Raw genomic sequence first — 21491 nt, 5'->3', positions numbered from 1 at the left:
CCCACCCCCACTTTTTTTTTATCTGTTTTATGTTTTATTTTTTTTTATAATAATTTTTATTATTTATAATTTACTTTTTATATTGTATTGACTAGAGAATTGTTTCCAAAAAATTTCAAATTCAGTTGATAGTGCATTGTTTATAAGTTCATCCCAATCTTTGTTTGCTTCATTCATATCATATTTATATAAAAAGCTTTTTTCTTTTGATGCCCAGTGGTTTAGAGTATTGGTAGGTTGATTCTTATTAGGGTTTTTATCATATACTCTTTTAAAGCCGACTTTTTCTAGGTTTATCCATGTCGAAGTTAAACCTGATTTTGTTGATATATAAAATGATTTATATTTGCATTGGTGTGAAATTTTTAAACTCTTTAAAATTGAAATAAAATAAAATAAATTACCACTATACAAAGGGTCAATGTAAATATCTTTTAAAAATAAAGATTTTTCTAAACCATCAATTGTATTGTTATTCACTTTCAATAGCTCGATTAAACTCTTATTTTGGTTAGCTTTGGAGATTATAAAGAAACATGCAATTTCGTCTTCAAAATGATTATTGTTATCATTTATTTTAATTGTTCCATAGTATAAACCATCTAGATTTGGGGAATGTTGAAATTTTTTTATAAACTCTGCAGCTTCATTATTTAATTCATTTTCTAAATTAATTGTCACTCTGTATTTTTTGTTTATACTTTTATTATTGATAGTAATTCTATTTGTATGAAAGTAAGTTTTCATAATTTGAGTTGTTTTAATATATTTGAATTGAAAAAAAAAAAAATTTAATATTGGCAGTTTTATTTTTTATAAAAAAATATTATATAAAAATAATAAATATTAAATATGATAAAAAATAAATTCACTTAACTTTACACAAAAAAAATCATCGATTTAACTTATAAACATACACAACGCTATTAATAAAATCTTAAATCTTTAAACATTAATTTGTTTAATTTTAAAAAAAAATAATCTAGAATAATTATTATTATTTATACGCACAATTTGTTTTTTTTATTAATATAGTATAGTCATAATTTGTTAATAATAAAATATTATGTTTTTTTAGATCTGTTATTAATTTAAAAGTGATATAATTCGTCTTATAACTCCAGTTTAGAATATAATTATTTACACAAAATAAAGGGGTTAAAAAAAAAATATTATAGTATAAAAAATTTTATAAATATAACGGTGATATTAAATTAAATCTAGAATAGATGTTTAATGAATCTAAATTATAAAGATATAAAACAGTTTTTTGAAAACTGTTTAAAACATGAAATTTTTAATTTATTTTTTTTTTGTAACTGTTTAAAAAAAATATTTAAAGATGACCATTTTTATATTGAATAAGTTTTCTATTATATTTTCTAAATTTTTCTCTTTGACTATTATCTACACTATTTTTTTTAATTCTTTTCATTTCTATGTTGTTTAATGTAGACGCTACACTTTTACCATTTAAAATAATATTTCTTCTATTTTTTTGTTCAAACAAAGGAAAGTGATTTGTATCTTTTTCCTTTATAGATTTCTTTTCTTTGTCCCCAAGTTCGTATGACCAATAAATTGGGAATGCGATATGCTGGTTATCTTTTATTACAACAAGGTAGACACCAAATCCTTTTGGAACAATACATGTAATTGATGTTGAGTTTAATATTTTTATATTTTGACAATAAAAAATATCAGTTTTAACTTCGGTACTGTGGAACTGTGCAGAGATTTGAGTAACATTAAAGCTATCTAAATTGTAAATGAATATTTGACCACCTTCACTTTTTGTACTTGTTAATGTTGGTTGTAAAATTTTTTCATTACTTGCGTTAATTAATGAAACAAATACTAAATAAAATAAAAACAAAAAAATATTATATAACATTTTTATTTGTAATAAACAATTTTTATAAAAAATAAAAAAAAAAAAAGAAAAAAAAAGAAAAGAAATAAAGTAACCACATTTTTTTTTTACCCACACAATTATAACATTTTTTTAGTATTTGTGATATCTGTGATTGAATTAAATTCTATTTTTACCCTATTTTTAAAATTTGTTGAAATAATTTTTTTATTTTTTATTTTATTATTTTATTTTTTTTAATTTATTTTTTTAAAAACACTTTAAATATTGGAACCCTTTATTATTAATATTATTATTATTTAAAGGTTACAATATAAAGTTAATTATTTCTATTTTTATTAAAATGTTGAAGTTGAGATATAAGGTTTGAGGTTGTAATTGGCTTTAAGAACTCATTTAAAAATTCTATTAAATCATCATAATCATCATCGCTAGAAATTGTGCAGCTAAAATCTTCATAACCTTCTTCTATAAGCTTATCGGCGTGTTCCTCTGAATTAAGAATGTCAATAAGAAAATCACGGAATATTTCTTTATTTTCTAACGCATCGTGATAGCTTTCAAAGTAATAAAACTTGCTTAGTGGGTTGGTTTGCTTTAATACTGAATTAATTATTTTGTTTTTGATAGGGGCTTTAATAAATGAAAATTGTTTCCATTCTTCTGTTTTCATATTTAAAATTACAGAATAACAATCTATACCATTTTCAACAAGTTCTTTTTTATTATTTTCATCAAGTTTTTCTAAATCATCTAAAAACTGTTTAAAAAGTGTTCTATTATAAAGAATTCTATGATTTTCTAATGGTATATACTGAATGACAGATTGCTGAAGTGGTGATTGTTGAGAATCTGTAGTGGATCGAGAAAGTGGTGATTGTTGAGAATCTGTAGTGGATCGAGAAAGTGGTGATTGTTGGGTATCAAAAATAGATTGTTGAGGTGATTGTTGATGTTGATGTTGATGTTGTTGCTGTTGCTGTTGCTGTTGCTGTTGTGGGATTTGTTGCCCTATATTTTGAGTTTGTTGTGCATTTTGTGGTGATTGTGGAGTTATTTGAGATGTTTGTTGGGATGTTTGAGGTGTTGGTTGATTTTGTGGTTGGTTTATGATTTGTGTTGGCTGTTGTGGTGTAGGTGAGACTTGTTGTTGTATTGGTTGTTGTTGCTCCTGTATTGGTTGCTGCTGCTGTTGCTGTTGTTGTTCTTCTTTTTGCTGTTGAGCTGGTTGTATAATAGCTTGGGGTGGAGCTGTTGTTGTAGTTGTTGTGGTTGTGGTTGTTGTTGTTGTTGTTGTGGTTGCAGTATTTTGGCCAGGTTGATCTAAAATTGGTTGGTCTATCTGAGAATCTGGATTAAAGGTTTCTTTAGTTAATTGCTTATTAATATAATCTTGTTCTTTTTGGAATTTTGTGAATTGATCTGGTTTATTTGTCGATCTCTTCTTAATACAAACTAATGAGCAGTTTTTACTCATTGCATCCAATAAAGGCTCAGAAAGATTAACGATTTCAGTTATTTTATCTTTAGTAAATACCAAATTTCTATTACCACTCTTTATTATTAAAATAAAACCAAAAGCGTTTTTGTACTATTTTTAAAAAAAGAAAGTTAGTTTTATTATAATAAAAAATTGAAAATATAACATTAAAGTTTACTTACAACTACCGAGTGAATATCATACACCGAGTTTTCTGAAATATTAGAGATATCAATTTCGTTTTCTAAAGGTAATGTACGATCTTTAGTAGAGCCATCGAGTGGTCTGTTAACACCAATTAAAATATATTCGGGCGATTTAAATTGAACACTAAAAGAGGAGAAAAAGAAATATTAGAAATTTTTTTATAATATATAGCTTTGAACTACTTACTCTTTGTCGTTGGTATTTAATTTAATTAATTCTTTGATTGAAACATCAGAGTTTTTCCAATCTTGATAAATACCAATCTTTTCGATATATTCATAAACATTTGAGTTTGGTCTTTTGATGCTCCAGAAGAATAAATCTTTGATATTTGAATCTATTGATGAGAGTTTATGAATGACATGGGTGAAAACATCAAAAATATTTGAAGGGGTGAAATCATCAAATATTTTTTCATCCAAATAGCTAAGATTAATTGACTCTTTAGATTCTTTGTAGCATTCTTCTTTGAAGGAGTTGAATATTGTAAAAAGTTCATTAAATTTGGATTGATTTGGTCTGAGAGAAAGGAATTGGTCAAATTCAGATAAATTTCTTAACCAATAATAAACATAGTGTTTAAATGGTGCAACAATAGCTTGATTACTAAGTGCTGACTCTGGTTTTGAAAGATAAAGGAAGGAGATGATTCTATTGGTGATTTCTTTACCTTGACTATCATATGGAATAATTGGATTATCACCAAATTCTTCTGAGATTCTTTTATTGATAAGTTCTAATTGCTTTTCTATGGAATTATCTTTTTCATTAAATGAGTCTTTAAATGTTTCTTTATATCCTTGATTGTTTGTTGTATCATTATCGTCATTATCATCACTATCATCATTATCATCATTATCATCAGCATGTCTAATGATATCTTTTTCATAAAAGTGAGAGGTAAATGATTCTTTATACTGTTTGTTTTGTTTGTTCTCTTCTAAAATCTTTGAAGAAATTGAATTGATTGATTTATGAATTGTTCTCATTAAAATTGGATAGTAGTTGAGAGGGGTATTTACTAAACATAATGATTTGATTGGTACGAGGGCGAGGGTATCTTCACCAAGTTTGTTTAGTTGTTTTGAAACAATATCATATAGAGTGCTCTTTGTTTCGATACCAAGTGAGACTAGTCTAACTGTATCTAATGAAACTAAAATACTGTGAATTTCTTTGAGATGTTTGATCATTTTTTTCTTGTCGTCATGACCTACTAAATAGAGATATAAGGTATCGTAGAGTTTTAGGAGATTACGGTCAACAACTTTAGCTTTGATATTATTATAGAGTGATATTTCTTTGGTTGTATAAACTAAGAATAGATAAGAAAGAGTGCCAATTTGCTCTAAATTAATTTTTCTTGAAAGCTCTTCTCCAATGAATTTTGTGAAATCTTGATTAAATTCGATTAATGTTATTTTACCATCAAATTTTGGATGAGCATCTTCGATGTTTTGATAAATACTATTGTTTTTTAATCTATTGATGATTTCAGATATCATATTTGTTAAAAAATAAGCAAAGTCATTTGGTGTATCTTTAAATTTCTTGAAAAATGTGTTAAGGTGTGATTTTAATGGTGAGCTGATATCGACATCATATTCCTTTAGCTTGGTTGTAATTTCATGGAGGCCTTTAATGTAAACATTCGATGACAAATCCTCTTGAGGAATTGATTTTAATTTGTTGTAAAGTGAGTTAGCTTGAACATCTTTTAAGAATGGGAAACGAGTTGAATAGGTTTTTAATACTGATGCAATACCTTTACCTGCAAAGAATCTGGCAATAACTTTGTTTTCAATCGTTTTAAAATTTGGGGACATTTGAGATCTATCAAAGTTTTGATAATGTGAGAATAAATGATAGATGTATTCGTGATATTCGGTTGCTTCAAAATCGGCACCTAGTAAATAATAGTTTGTACCATCTGGTAAATCAGCAAGATCGTAGGTGTTATTCTTTGTAAAGAAACCGTCTGTGATGTTTCGGAAAGTATCGGTCATTTCAACATTATCCTTAAGTTGCAGACATGGAGTTTGTGTGTGACTGACCCAGCCATTGATTAAATTTAAGAATAAACCAGCACCATTACTATTACTATCGAAAAAGAGGAAACTCATTGGAGTTTCATCGTTAATTGGGTAGGCTACTTTTTCAAATTCTGGTCTTTGAGCGCAGCCACCTTCTATAATATTCATTTCTTTGGTAATATTTGCCCAAGCTAATTTGCATGATTTCCAAGAGTTTTCTAATTCTAATATTTCTTGGGGTGTTGAGGATTTATCTTCGGTGAGATTGGTTTTTAATAAATCTATACACAGATTAAAATTAAAATTGAATTGATCCTCTTTGAGACGGAATTTAAATATTTCATAGAATTTCTTAATAAAGCTAATAAGTTTAGAGAAATATTTTGAAACACAGATCTTTTGGATTTGATTTGACATAAATTTCAAAATTTGATAGCTTTCATTATCGGTTGTTGAGCATAATAAACTATTAATCTTTTCAAATGTAAAGTATGGACGAGTATAAGAACGAACGAAATTTTCTCTTAGGGAGTTGATGAGTGATTTTGTATCTTTGCTCTTTGTATTCATTACACCCTTTTGATCGTGTATTTCTCTAAGCAAAGTTTTTCTTCTTGGATAGTCTTTAATTAAAGCTGTAATAACAGTACAAAGATATTTTTCATATGAAATGACTTGTTGGACCGATGAAAAATGAGATTTGAGATATTGACCTAATTTGGAGTTGGTATTTCTAAAGCCTTGTTTCCAGATATCATAAAGAAATTCTGAAATTAATTGACCAGTTTCAATATGTTGTGAAACAATATCTGTATTTCTTGAAATTTCACTTATGGATGTTATAGCTCTATCCCAAAGATAATTAGTAAGTGATGAATGAGAACGATCATCTAATTTACTGACGAAATGAATTTGAGGTTTTAAAAGATATTCGGTAAAATGTGGAGAGACTGAGATAAACCAAGTAAAAGCAGACCATGAAGTGCATGAGACAATATATTTATATAAGGTATTATAGCCCATGGTAACAGTATTATCTTCGGCTTCATCTAAATAAATCATTGCGCAATCTCTAAAAATATTACCAACATCACAAGCTGGGAAATATTGACCGGCTACAGTTTGGATATTTCTTGTTAAATTAAATAGGAATGTATTAGAACTTGATCCAATTGAAATTGCTACCGAGTTTACTGTAATAAATGCGGCAATTGTTTCTTCTCTAGTTTTGTTTGGGTCTTTCATTAGAATTTTATGAATTGAAATTGATGGATCTAGTTTATCAGGGTAGGCAAATGCATTAAAGGTATCTCTAAATTGATCGATTTCAAAGAACTTGAGGAATTCAATTTGATCTGGTGATTCTAACAAGTGGATGAATGGTTTTAAATCTTTTCCATCCAAGTAATCTTGGTAAAGAATTAAAAAGAGACATGATCTAACTATACCTTGTAACTCTGGTGTAATATAGTTCTTTTGAAGTTGAACAAAATTTGGAGTTGATGAGGAATGAATAAAAATTTCTAGATTTTTATAGTGTTCATAATTTGTATCTTTAGGATTATAAATGAATGGTAGTTGATTATAATCGATTTCGGATTTTGGACCATTATTGTTTGTATCTTCAATTAAGAATGTTAAAAGGCCAATACTTTCAAGGAATTTGGTATCTTTTAATATGGTTTCTAAAACTTTTTCATCAAGATTGTTAATTAAAGTGGCTCTATGGATGTTGATGACCCTAATGACTTTTGCACTTGAGTTTTCGGAGATTGTGAATAAACTCTTGATGGTATTCCTAAAGATTTCGTTATAATTTGAAAAGCTATTGAAATAACCCGAATTTGAATTTAATGAACTGGCAAACAATTCAATGATACGTGTATTAAGAGCTTCCATATAAATTTTACTGAATGGGTCATTTGATTTTGATTCGCCTTCTCTTGCAATTAAAAGACTATCCATTTCGATGTCTTCAATATTTTTCAATAATGAGTAGAATAAAGAGTCTTCTAATATTTTAATCTCTTGACCATTATCTCCTAATTGAAAGAACTTAAGACAAGGGTCTGATGGTTGAACAACGAATGGTGGATGATAGTTAAAGTCATTTGGACTTTTGTTTAAACGGTCATTAGTTATTGTCTTTAAATTTAAAAAGTTTGATTCTTTACTCTTGATATAGTCGTAGATGACTAAACAACTCCAACCAACTGTAATAAAGGAATTAAGTTTTTGATTCAAGCAAATATCTATAAAAGATATAAAGTTGTCATTGTTGATTGATATTATTGATTCCAAGATATCCAATATACAATCATTTTGGAAACAATTATTAAATAATGGGTCATTTGAAAATTGGTTTTCTTTACTTTTCTTGAAATTAAATAGGAATACGAAAAGACTTTTGATATTTGAGAATTCGAATACTGTTTTTGATTGAATAAAGTCCAGTAATAGGTGGGTAATGTTTTGTAGAGAATGCGAGCTTGGATGGTTTGAAACAGTATCTAAAAATATTGAATATACAACATAGATATATGAAATGATTTCTATACTTGATGAATATTGACTGGAAGATTTAAAATCAACAATTGTATTTTTAAAACCTGATGAAATATTGAAAACTTCTCTAACTACCTTGATCCAGTTGATAAATGAGTCTAGTGGGAAATATTTTTCGCTTTTAACATTTTTCAATAAGGAATCAAGTCTTTTATACAGCAGTTTGAATGAAAAATCTTCAATGAATAGTTTATATTCACTTAAGTCTTTAACATTGAACTTGAGAGTAATTAATTCTTCAACTAAATTGATACCATTAAGATTGATAAGTGGTAATAAAATATTTTTGATTAGGTTTAATGTTGTGCTTTCAAAGTATGAAACAATCCATAGATCTAAAATTGGATGATTATAATTTGAATGAACATTAATTCTGAGATGATGAATTAAATTGAAAAAGAATTTTGATATTGATTGATCAAATTTGAGTGTTCTGACAATATAATCAGTTTGGAATTTTTCTAATAGTTTTTGATGTGATGTAATGTGCGAAATAACCTCTTTAATTGAGTGATTATCAATTACATTAGAGAATGTCTTTGATAGATAGATCGAGTTTCTTGCATTAATTGATGCTAATGATTGGTCAAACAATTGACTGATGGTATTTGAAATTGAATCGTAAAGTGGAAGGTTTGAGGTGACACCATTAATTGGTGGGGGTAAAATTGTAATTGGTTGTAATCTTTCTTCAATAGAATCTGGGATCTTGAGTGAGTTTACCGATAAAATATATTTTCTGACCATTTCTACTTGATCAGGATCATCTTTAATTAATAATATTGATTCGAATGAGAAATAGTTTACCAATACTTTAAGAATTTGAGAGATTACCGGGTAGAAATAACATTTAATTGAACTTTTAATTGCATCAAAGAAGGATTGTGAGCTTGATGAAATATTGCTAGAGACTTCTGTAATGATTTCAGAGATGAATTTAGATTCATTCCATGTTCTTAAAAATTGATCAATAATTGATGATACCCAAGATTTATTGTTTTTAAATAATCGATCTAAATAGTCGTATCTTTTTGATGGGGTTGAATAGAACTCTCTAATAATTGGATTTGAATTGAATGGAATGAATGGTGATATCATAGATTTCGAAATTTGCTTTAAGAATTCAAAAAACATATCCTCCAAGTAACCTTCATCACTTTTTTCAACATTTTTTTCCAAACCAAAACTTTTTCTTACAAAATTGGATATATTGAGCTTTGATTCTGAATTTGGAACCATCTTTTGATTAGAGTCAAATGATAAATCTTCAATTTTAATGCCCAAAGAATCAATATAAATGAAATTGTTATTGTTTAAAAATATTGCGTTGATGTTATTTTGTGGTGAAATTGTATATTCTGGTGGGAAATGGCAAATGAATATTAATAATCTGTTTTTTTGGGGGTCTTCATCAAATAGCTCTTGAACTAAATTTATTTGATTATTAGTTACAACCATCATATCAACAACAACTATCAATACAAAGCAATCTGGATTTGAAAAGAATTCTTCTATTTCACCTCTACATTGAATACTTGATTTAAGATCTTGAAGCTTTATTACTTTGAAGAGATTGCTCGTGTTTTTAATTTTTGGGAGAATATCTGGAAGAGAAATATTTGAAACCAAAGCGTCTGTAATTTTATTATTTGAAAATTCACCTTTAATATTGTGCAAATAAAATGATGTTCTTGTGAATATAGTCCACTTTGAATTTATTGGACTATTATTATTGTTTTCTAATTGTAAAAAGTATTCTTTGATGAGTGTTTCAATAAAAAGAAAGGCATTAAAATGCTCTTGATTCATCAAATACTCTTGTTTGTATCTAGTATTAAAAAGATAAATACATCCATGTAATGACTCTGGTTTTGCAATTTGTAATAGTTTCCAATTTAATAATGTTGCTGGCAATGGGTTTTTCTTTGATGGAATTTGTTTGTTTTTTATAAAATGAGTATATGGTCCAAATAATTGCTCTTGTTTTAATGCTTGATATACCAATGAACCTATTGTGCTTTTGCAATACCCAAAGAATAAAGAGCCATTTTGATCTACAGTTTTAACGAATTCTCTACCACTTTTTAAAAGATTTGTGTAAAACTCTTTGAATGGTGAGTCATTAAGTTTATAAGAAAGTAACTGATCGATACCAAGAATATATTTTTCAAAACGATTTAACCATGGTAATTGAGTCTTTTCTAGTTTTGAAAGAGGTAAATGAACAATAACTTTAAAGTCTGGATGGACTGGTGCAAATATAGTATTGGTACCATAAGAAAGATGCGAAAGGAATAACTTTTTGGTTTTATCTTGGAATACTGCGAAATGTCTATTGAATACATCATAGAAACAAGCTTGAATTGGCTGAGAGTTGACCAAAACTACTGTACCACCTTTTGACATTTTATTTTTCATTTCGTTGATGATATATGAAATGTTATCACTAGTTTTATCGTTTTCAAAATCACCAACTCTAATAACCGAAAATGAGACTCCTAATTCTTTGAGGATTGACAATGATGTTTCGTTTTCAGTTGGATCTAAAAGCATCATATATCTAAAACCGAGAGTATTGATGTCATCTTTTTCAATGTCAATTTCTTCTTTAAGATTTTCCAATATTCTCTCGATGGTACTATCTTTTCCTAAGTATTTGTTTTCATCGAAACCAAATGCGATAAAGAACGAATTGATGTGTAATGGGAAATATGTGTTGCCAATGAAATTTCTTTCTAATGAGTTTAACAATGTTTCTGGTGTAATCATTCTATCTCTTTCGTATGATCTCTTGAGGTGACGCAAAAAGAATACAAAATCTCTTTGGTGGAACAGATCTTTTTCAAATATTTGATTTTGGTTCTTTGTTGGAAGGATTTTATGTAAATTGTTAATTTTACTTTTTGTAATATTTGAAAAACCAATACATATACTATTGCAAATTTTTATTTGTTCGTCTGTAAGACTACTTTTTCCAAATAAGCAACCTGCAACTAAAGCTTTTTCATCTTCATGGGAGATTTCTTTTGGATGTACCAATAATAACATTCTATTGGTTTTAGCAGCATCCAAAATTCTATTTGAAAGTATAATAATTGAAATTAAAGTTTTGCTTCTTGTACCTTTATCCAAATAATCGTGCATGATTTTCATTGGTGATGCTTCTTCATTTACAAGACCAGCTTCATCTAAATGGACTATCATTCTACTGTCTGGAATAATACTGGCACGACTAATAGCTCTTTCTAAAACTTCTTCAATTTCACTATCGGTTGTATGATTGTTACATTGATATCTAAATGGTTGAGCAGATTTGATAAAAGAGTAAATTGGATTGTCTGTTTTCTTGGATTTATTGAAATTGTCATTAACAATACTAAATGATAAAGTCTTTGAGCAACCTGGTGGACCAACAATACACAATGGTATACATGAATAAATTGATATTAATGTAAAGAAAATATTTAACTTTAATGATTCGGTAGTGGCAATACCTTTTGGAATATTGGTATGAGCGGTAACACAACCACAAATTGAGCTAAAAATATTTCTAATATCAACGGGGGATTTAATATTACCATCGTCAAGTAAGCATGAGCTATTTTTTTTGGAACCTATATATTTATTAATACTTTCAACCATTGATTTTCTATTCTCTAAATTTAATCTGTATAAGTAGGTCATTGAAAAACTACAAATTAATGCTAACCAATGTCTTTTGTATGGTTTATTTAGGATATCCTTATCATATTTTTTGAATATCTCTGTGCCAATATTTTCGTTAAATAGTTGATAAAGGTCTATGGCTCTAACAATGTCTCTGAATGAAACATGGGTTCTAACTTGAGAGCTTTTTCTTAATTCTTCTTGACCAATAGTAATAAACCTATTAATATCCTCTTGAATTTCTATTGTAGCTATACTGCCCATTTCATTGATATATGTTGGTATAATATTTTCTTTCTTTAATTCTAATAAACCATGACAAAATGAAGACTCGTTGCTTGTTGAAAGTGTACCATAGTCTAAAAAGAATTGTTTTAAGGATGGTGGTGTTTCTAAAACTACAAAATCTGAATTAACTTGAGATTCTTCGCCTGTATAATCAATATTGTTTGGCTGAGTATTATTGTGTGAAAGTGGATTCATTGCAGCGATCCAAAAAATATTATCGATATTTATTTTTTCTCCATCTAGTGTATTATCAGTAAATATTTCACTAATTAAGGCTAAAGTATCTTCTGGACTTGTATTAAACTCATCGATAAATACAACCATCTTTAAATTTGGGTCAATTTTCTTCAGGTTTAAACTTTCTTCTAAAATTGATTTAACTTGTTTTTTGAATAATTTGCTGGTGAATTTTTTATTCATAATAATACGAGTAAAGATCTTTTTGAATGAAACTGTACAGATTTCTTTGATTAATTCGACTGTGTTTGAAAAGTTGATCTGTCTAATATTTTGTTTTCTTGCTGAAATTAATTTTTGTATATAGCCACCTTCTTTAATATCTATTAATGAATATCTTTCAATGATACCCAAAATTGTTTCTTCTAATTTCTTTATGAATAGACCTTGGTGTTTTAACGAGCTTTCAAAAGGCAATGATATATTTTTTGATATTGCTTGATCGATTAGTTTACTCTTATTTTCTTCGGGTAAAGTTTGGTCATCATTTGTGGACGACGATAAAGAGGTTGATGGTGAGTCTTTATCAGATTTATTTGGTGAAAATCTAAAAATCTCTTCGGAAACTTTAATGATCTTGTCAATTGAATAGCTATTTGACAGGTTTTTAAATAATTCGCTTTGACTGAAACCGTTAACATTTTTGCCAAAACTTAATATTAACTCCTTGATTTCGAATATGATATCTGGGATAGATGATAAGCCAGCATTAATTAATAAAGAGTAAAAAATAAGTAGCATTGTTTTACCAACACCTGTATCACCTGTTAAAATCATTGATCTGTGATGCTGTATTCTATTATTTAAAACTAGTAAACGCAATGATAGCTCTGGAGTTAAAACAAAGCCATATTGAATTGCTAAATCACTAACGATATTAGTTCTAGAATGTATACCGAACGATGTGGCAATCTTTGAATTGAAAAATGATGGGTTTTCTCTTGCATCTTTTAAAGTGATGTATGATGGAAGGGTCTTAATCTTTTCATGAATTGAGTGCTCGAATGATTCAGAGAAATGAATAAAGTCAATAGCTTTGCTTTGGAATGAGTCGTATTTTACTTGAGAATTTGATATCTTTACTGCTGATCTGTTGGTAATAAGTGGTGGTTTGTCCCAATTTGATGTTGATGAATAGGTTGGATTGGCCAATTGTATAGATTCAACTAAAAATATTTCATATAATTCTTGATAAGTTAAAAGACCCTCTTGAAGCCTTGAACCAGAGTTTTGATAGTCATAATCACATATCATTAAGTAAAACTCGTAGTAACTATCTAAAAATTTTAATCTTTCATTTAACATTAAAAAGAAACTCTTTCTGTATGGGAAGCAATTTGGATCTTCTAAATACTCGATATCTAGTTTTAAATACTTTTCTGATAAAAATCTTTTAAGATAAAAAATGTATTCTTTAAAAGTGAAAGAATTACCCATATCAATAGTTGCCTTTTGATAGAAAGAGCAATGTACAAAACTAAATGCACGCTTTTCGGATTCACCAGCTTCCCATTGAACATTCTTGTACTCATCATAGTTGGTTTGGCCGGAATCGGTTTGGTTCCTAGAGTAAATGTTTGCTAAATAGTATATTAAAGGTATTGAATTTTCTACATAGTTCTTTAGTGGGTCATTCTTTAGTGGGTCACTATTTTTATCATTCTTTGGTGGATCACTATTTTTATCATTCTTTAGTGAGTCACTATCTAAATCATTCTTTAGAGGCTCACCAATTTCAACAAAAATTTTAATTGAACAATTATTTGGAATGCAAGCTAATTCTCCATTCTTTTTGAATATGTAACCATAAGTGATGAATGGGTAAAAAAATTGAGAAAACTCTTCAAAATCGGCATAACATGATATATTGAAATGGATAGATAATTCTTTAAGTTTCTTTTCTTTTAGAGTGTTGAATAATAAATTTGTTTTAAAACCTGATCTAATAAAGACTGTTTCAACTTTGGAATTTTTTGTTTTACTCTTGATGAAGTGAGTTTTGCCAGTACTGTTTTTGTCATAAACTAAATTTAATGAATCAATTGATTTTGGTTTGACTGTATCTTTCCAGGAACATTTGAAATGATCCCAACTTAGAGTTAATTTATCGGAATTAATGGGAATAAATGAAAATACGTCTTTGGTGTAATTGTCATCTTCAATTGAAACAATGTAAACTTTTGCGAGTTGGGACATTGAGCTTTTACTAAAGTGTTGAGACATCCACTCTATCAAGTCATCTTTATTCTTTGGAGTACCAATTAAAAAGAATTTAATATCTTTGAATCTTTCTACTAATTTCTTAAAAAACGAAAAATCTCTATCAAATGTATTTGAATAAAAGATTTGACTTGGATGGGGCAATACACCATCATTTAACCACATTAAATAACGGAAAAGATCAGATTTTTGTTTAGTTGGAATAGGTACTAATTCGAATGATGTATTAACTTTTCCACTTGCAGATGCATATTCTGAAATTAATTGCTCTTCTTCACCATCTTTAAATTGATATGATAATTGGTTGTCTGTATTTCTTTGTTCTTTTCTTTCTTTTTCCTCTTCTTCATCTTTTTCGTCATAATTACCAACGATATTGACTTTGATTCTTTTAATTAAATCAAATAAGAAATTTTCGATTTTTCCACCAAATTTAGTTTCTTTAACTTGCTCCAAGAGAAGAGAATATTCCAGATTAAGTTCGCTACCAAAACAGTATTTGATGAATGGGTAAATCTCTTCTGTAATTTTTTCTGAATCTTGTGTGAATGTGTTATCTGTTTTCTTTCCTTTAAAAATGGTTTTAAGTTTAGAGTAGAGTGATGAAATACCCGATGCTTTTAAAAAGAGTAATTTCTTTGGCAAATGGTCGATAAACTTTTTCCATTTTTCAACCTTTCTTTCTAAGGTATCTTTCAAGTTAATGAGTTGATTTTTGGAACAATCAACTCTAAATTCATGATTAGATAAATAACGTGGGTGGCAGATATAAAAGAGCTCGTTATGAATTTGATGGATGCTAACAAAAAGTTGGAATATAACTCTAAACTTGTCAAAGATTTCTTTATTTGCATTATTTGTAAACAAATCTAAGCCTCTATAATTATTTTCTAAATCATCACTCTGAAGAATAAGTGTATCGTTAAATACATGCCATGAATTCTTTGATTTTAATACTGATGATACTTTGGAAACAAATATTGAACCGAAACTGAGGATTGTCTTTGAGTTTTCTATTACACCTTTTTCAGTTACATCACCAGATCTAAAGAGAGCTTTTACATTTGGTAGCATATTAATTGTATTATTGAAAGCAACTTTTGAACTTGCAAAATTTTCGACTGGAATAATTTTATTAATTTTTTCAAAAAACTGTTGAAAAGTTATAGATTTTCTTTTTTCGTTATTATCGATGTATGCATTATTGTATTCTATAAATTCTTCAAGTTGGTGTCTACAAAAGATTGTGTAATTGATAATTTGTGAACTAAAAGCATCAGAGAATTTTTGTGATGAACTCTCAGACTGAATGGTAAAGCTATCCAAATCAACAAATGTTGAGAACCATTCCATTAAATCTTTGAGTTGAAGATCAAAGAATTCGAATTGGAGTTTACTGATACAAATGAGTTTCTTTAATTCTTCAAGTTTACTATTGGCTTCAGCAATTGTTGGTGTCTCTTTAAAAACCAAATTAATGATATCTTCACACATCTTACGCTTCTCTATAAAATCTTCTATTTTTAAAAACTTTAAATTTGACATAAAAGTTTCAATCGTTGGGAAATGAGCCCTAACACCATAAATAAATATAGCATTATCAATGAAGTTTTGAATACTCCTTTCGATTTCAGGGTTGTACTCTTGATCTGGCAAGAAATACTTAAAAATAGTTGGAATTTCTTTGGTATAATTAATCTCTGGTAATTTGGTAATACTTTCAAAGATAACATTTAATTGCATCGATGAATCAGATTTGATAAGTCTTTCTAAAAACTCTGAAGTTTTTTGGGCGACTATATCCAAGTTTTGAGGATACTCTTTTAAATAATGCTCAAAAACAACTGGAAAAAATAATGTTTTGTTTTGAACTTCGAAATATGTTAAAAATTTGATGGTTTGTTGTTTTTTTAAAAAATGACCAGACTGGCTACTTGATGATAATATTAGATTTCTTAAATTCTTGGTTCTTTTAGTTATTGACCAGTTCTTTATTGCTGCATTGCTAAAACTAAACGAAAACTTTCTCTCAAGGATCTCCTTAAAGCTATAGAGCAAGCTAAACTCTTGATTCTTTTTTTCTAACTTTTGGTAGAATACAGAGAACTCCTTAACACCGTCGCACTGGCCTGGAATACCAAATTTCTTCCATGCTAGAATTGTATCTGTGAGGGTTTTAAATTCATCTCTACGATTTTCATTATATTCTCTTTTAATATTTATATAGTTTTGTACCAAACTTTCAAAGTATCTTTCTATTGATGATGATAAATCCTTTCTAAAATTACCCCAATGTAAATTTGAACTATCAACATGACTATAAAATTGACCAAGCATGGTAAACTTTTCAAAATTTACTGCAAGTATGCCAGGATGATAATTTCTAATAATTTCTCTGGCTAATAAAATGTTTGGTAAAGTTTCTTTAAATTCGATTAAATTTAAATATTTGGTGCATACTTCTGTACCTTTATCTTTTGATACTATAGATTTAATAACCTCTAATAATGTCCAAGTATAATTTGTATATTCACTTGTATTGAATTTTTCTTTTGGATTATCATTTTGATATTTTAATTCTATATTTGAAATTGCATCAAAAAATTCTTTAGGTTCCATATCAACATAGACCTAAAAAAAAAAAAATTAATATGAAAAATATAAAAAAAAAAAAAAAAAAGTATAATTACCTTTTTGTTCAATGTTGAGTCATTTAGTTTTGTATAAAGTGAAATTTGAAGGCATTCCAATGTTTTTGATCCACCAATTACTAGCCTTTTAATAACCTCTTCATCTTTGTACTCTATAAAAACTTTAATTCTATCTCTAACTGAAAATGATCTTATTATAACATCCCATGGAAATGGAATTGCTTTGTAGTATTTAATTAATTTTATGAGTGAAGGATGACTTGGTCTTAATACTTTTTCTATTAAATTGAAAATGTGTTTAGCCATACCTATATTATTACCGAGAATCATATCCATTGAGGTGAAATATTCTAATGGACTCTCCTTCAAATAGTGTGCAAGATATTGTGGAGCACATTCTATACCTTTACTATAAAGGTAAAACGATATTTCAGCTCTATTTATATATAGGTTGTTTTGAAATGTTTCTATTTTCAAACTAAGATAGAACAAAACCACATCCTTTAAGAGAACTTTTAATCTATTAATATTTTGAAAACTTTTTATGACAAATTTAAAAAATTTAAAAATCTTGGGAGAATCATCCAATGTCTTTTCGGTGAATAACTTGTCAAAGACTACTTTTAATTGGTCATCTTCAAATGAGTTGAAAAAATTGCAGTCCAATTGTTCTGCTGCTAAAATTAAATCTTGATCCATTATAAAATTTTGTAATTTTTTTAAATAACCAATTTCACCAGTAAGACTAACCTCCATAAGACCCAAGTGGTACAAAAATGCAAAGTTATCTTTTTCCTCTACCTCTGTATTCTTTAAGAGAATAATAAAATTGATTATTAACCCTTTATAATCTTGATAAAAGGTTAATTTATAAAAAAACTTTTGAAATGTTTCATTTCCCTTAAATAAGTCCCACAATTCACCCAAATAATCGGTTCCAATTTTTTTATTTGTACTTTATAATATTAAAAAAAAAAATTAGAAATAAGTTATAATTAAAATCGTGTTAAATACATACCATAATTTAAAAAATAAATAAAGTATTGCATCACCATCATAAAATACAGGGTTAATTTTAAAAAAATCAATATTTTTAAAATCTTGTACATCTTGGTCATTAACTCCTTCGAGTAAACCCTGCAAACTAATTATTGAAACCTGTTTATTCTTTTTGACACTTTTAATAATCTTTGAAACTGTAATTATTTTTGACTCAGGCTGTGGTGGTTCCTGTATAGGTGTAAATTCACATATAACTCCTTTTGAATATTTTTTAGAAAAAATATTTGATGGAGGGTATATTATAGTTTCTAATAGACTCTCTGGTTTTAAGTGTCCCATTATTTACGATATAATTAATTGAATAAATAATAAAATGTAAGTTTTAAAAAATTTTATTTTATTTATTATGTTTTATTTCTTCAAAATTTGGAAAAAAAAAAATATTTTAAAGAAATGAATTATATTATAAATAAATATTTATATTCTTGATATATACTATGAAACAAATAAATAAATATTTAAGTTTGTTAATTTAATTATAAATTTTAAAAAAAATAAAAAAATAAAAAAAATTTTTTGTAACAACTTAAAAAAAAAAAAACTTAAAAAAAAAATTTTAATTTTTTTTTTTTTTTTTAATTTTTTTTTTTTTTAAATCACTTCATTCAATTTTTTATTTTTTATTTCAATTTTTATTTCCAATATATATTTCTAAGGAAAATATTTTGATTTAAAAATAAATCACCTAAATTAAATAAAACCAAAAAATTGTCATTCTAATTTTTTATCAAAAAAAAAAAAAAAAATTTGATATACTTAATTAAAAAAAAAAAAAAAAAAATTTGAAAGGTTTTTTTTAAGTTTTGAATAAAATTTTTTTTTGACCTAAGTTTGAAAAAAAAAAAAAAAATTTCTATATTATAATTTTTTAATTGACTGAGACCAAACTGTCTAAGTTTATATGGTTATCATCATCATTATTATTGATGATATTGTTATTATTTTTTTTTGAAAAATAAATTTGACTTAATGAAAATGAAATTAAACTGATAGTTGTTAAAATTGCGGTAAATCTAAATAAATACATTGGAGACATATGCTCATAGAGGAAGCCACCAACAATCGAGCCAAGACCGGAACCAAAGCCACCATAAACACCGCTGAATACACCTTGATAGGTAGTTTCGTAACCCTTTGGAGACATTTTATTTGAATATTCGACACCAGCAACCCAAATTGAGGCAAAGGCAATTCCATGTAATGTTTCTATTGGTAAAACAAACCAAGGTGAAACGGAATCGATAGCAATTATATTATAGAGACATAGTCTTATAATAAATGCAGAGTGACCTACAATAATTAATTTGGTTTCACCAAGTTTGTTTAAAAGATCTTTACCAAAAAAGAAAAATGGAAGTTCCATTAAAATTGTGAAGGGTAAAGATGTAGAACAGAGGGCAACACTTGCATGTTTTTGATCTTGAAGGAATAAAAATAAAAAGTTGCTTATTATATTAGCGGTCATTCCACATATAACACAAGCTAATAAAAATATTATCATTTGGGTATTCTTGAGTAGATCTAGTAAGGCTTGTTTAAGAGATGCTCTTTCGAATTGAATATCGTCTTGAATTGGAATTTCTGTTTCACAAATGGCATAATCTGCACCATCTTTAACTAGAATAGGTTGGTTTGAAATTTGTTTGGATGATAAACCTTCTTCATCAAATTCATGACTTGAAATATTATTATTATCATTGATGTTATTTTTGCTATTATTATTTATGTGTTCATTAAAATCTTGTATTGAGTTGTTATTTGATGAAACTAAACTATTAATTTCATAATTTATTTCTTGATCTAATAAATCTGTTTGGGATTTGCTGTTATTACAATTATTTTTTATAATTTCATTTTCTTTTTCATTCGATACAATGATATCATTGGATGAAATAATATTTGAATTTCTTTTCAAAGTAACTGGTGGTGTAGTTGACATGGATGAGCAACCGCTTGAGTCTAAGTGTTCAAAAGAGTTGTTTGAAACCATACTACCTAAACTACTTGCACTATTAAATAATTGTTTTTCTTTTTCTACAATTGCTTGAATATTTGGTTTAGTTTCGTTTTCTTTATCTAATTCGGTTTGTTGTCTTTCTTCGAGCTCTATTAATTTTTCATTTACTAATTTCTTAAAACTTGAAAGGGATTGACCTGACATTGATTTTTTGAATTTAGAACCTTTTTCTGTTTGATTAAAAATATAATATACCAAAAAAACAGCCATCCATATACCATAGATGATAAATAAATATTTGAGACCATACTTTTGAATGATGAAACCAGTTGAAATAGCAACGGCACCGTAACTAATTGCACCAAATAACCTTTGCATACCATATAGTTTAGAGTCTGAACCTAATTGTTTTAATACTAAGCTATCTACTATTGGACAAATGGGTGATGATATGAAACTATATGAGCTGATTAATAAAAAGATACCAATTAAATTATCCCCAATTGGAATTAATAAAAGCAAACATATAGTTGAAAGTATGCTATTTAAAATAATAATTTTTTTTGGACATTGAAAATAATCTGTCACCCAAGTCCATACCGGCGAGGCAATAAATGATATAAATGGAATTAAACATGTGATTATTCCAATAATTGAAGGTTGGATCGATTTGAAATGATATAAATAAACACTAATAAATGGTTGAAAGCATGATAAAGATGCAAACTGAAAAAAATATAATAATTTGATATTTGTGTATTTTTTAAAATTTTCGATAATTTCCCCCATTTTCTATTATAAAAATATTTTTTATAATTATTTGTAAATTGGATATTGATAATATATTCTTTCTATATTTCTTTTAAAGTTTTTTTTTTTGAATTCTATATTCAATTTACACCAACAAATGAAAACTCTATAAAAATAAATAGAAAAATAAATATTTTGAATGAATATAGTTATAAAAAAAAAAAGAATAAATATTTGAAGGTATTAAAAATTAAAAAAACAATTTAAAACAAACAAATTTAATAAAAATTGAAAAAAAATAATTAAAAAATTATTTTAATATGAATAAACAAATAATATATTATTAAAATAATTAAAAACCAAAACAAAATATATTAATAATTATGGTTTCTTGTAATTTATTATTATTATTTTTTAAAATAAAATAATTAATTATCCGGGAAAAAAAAAAAATAATCGATAGGCGAAAAAAAAAAAAAAAAAAAAAAAAAAGCATCCCCAG

At 27.0% G+C, this 21491-nt stretch overlaps 4 protein-coding genes across 4 annotated transcripts; all 4 read right to left on the bottom strand.

Annotated features, from left to right (window-relative positions):
• Nucleotides 1-63: 63 nt before the first annotated feature.
• Nucleotides 64-747, bottom strand: DICPUDRAFT_152989 (uncharacterized protein; the record flags this gene model as incomplete). The annotated part of the gene is made up of 1 exon (XM_003288668.1): nucleotides 64-747. The coding sequence occupies one exon, from the start codon at nucleotides 745-747 to the stop codon at nucleotides 64-66; it is 684 nt and encodes a 227-aa protein (XP_003288716.1).
• A 781-nt stretch (nucleotides 748-1528) lies between these two features.
• Nucleotides 1529-1831, bottom strand: DICPUDRAFT_22387 (uncharacterized protein; the record flags this gene model as incomplete). The annotated part of the gene is made up of 1 exon (XM_003288667.1): nucleotides 1529-1831. A coding segment is annotated over one exon (303 nt), but the record flags the coding sequence as incomplete, so codon positions are not given.
• Nucleotides 1832-2065: 234 nt separating this feature from the next.
• DICPUDRAFT_55596 (uncharacterized protein) lies at nucleotides 2066-16906 on the bottom strand (the record flags this gene model as incomplete). Its single annotated transcript, XM_003288666.1, has 3 exons — nucleotides 2066-3314; nucleotides 3536-3683; nucleotides 3747-16906. 3 exons carry the CDS (start codon nucleotides 16904-16906, stop codon nucleotides 2193-2195), a joined length of 14430 nt encoding a protein of 4809 aa, XP_003288714.1. The 3' UTR covers nucleotides 2066-2192.
• Nucleotides 16907-19150: 2244 nt separating this feature from the next.
• DICPUDRAFT_34489 (uncharacterized protein) lies at nucleotides 19151-21028 on the bottom strand (the record flags this gene model as incomplete). Its single annotated transcript, XM_003288665.1, has 2 exons — nucleotides 19151-19827; nucleotides 20056-21028. The coding sequence occupies 2 exons, from the start codon at nucleotides 21026-21028 to the stop codon at nucleotides 19151-19153; spliced, it is 1650 nt and encodes a 549-aa protein (XP_003288713.1).
• Between the last annotated feature and the right edge of the window lie 463 nt (nucleotides 21029-21491).

The sequence above is a fragment of the Dictyostelium purpureum genome (assembly GCF_000190715.1).
Source record: "Dictyostelium purpureum unplaced genomic scaffold DICPUscaffold_144, whole genome shotgun sequence".
NCBI lineage: Eukaryota > Evosea > Eumycetozoa > Dictyosteliales > Dictyosteliaceae > Dictyostelium > Dictyostelium purpureum.
Note: the sequence above shows the minus strand (reverse complement) of the source record. Positions and strands in the feature narration are given on the sequence as shown.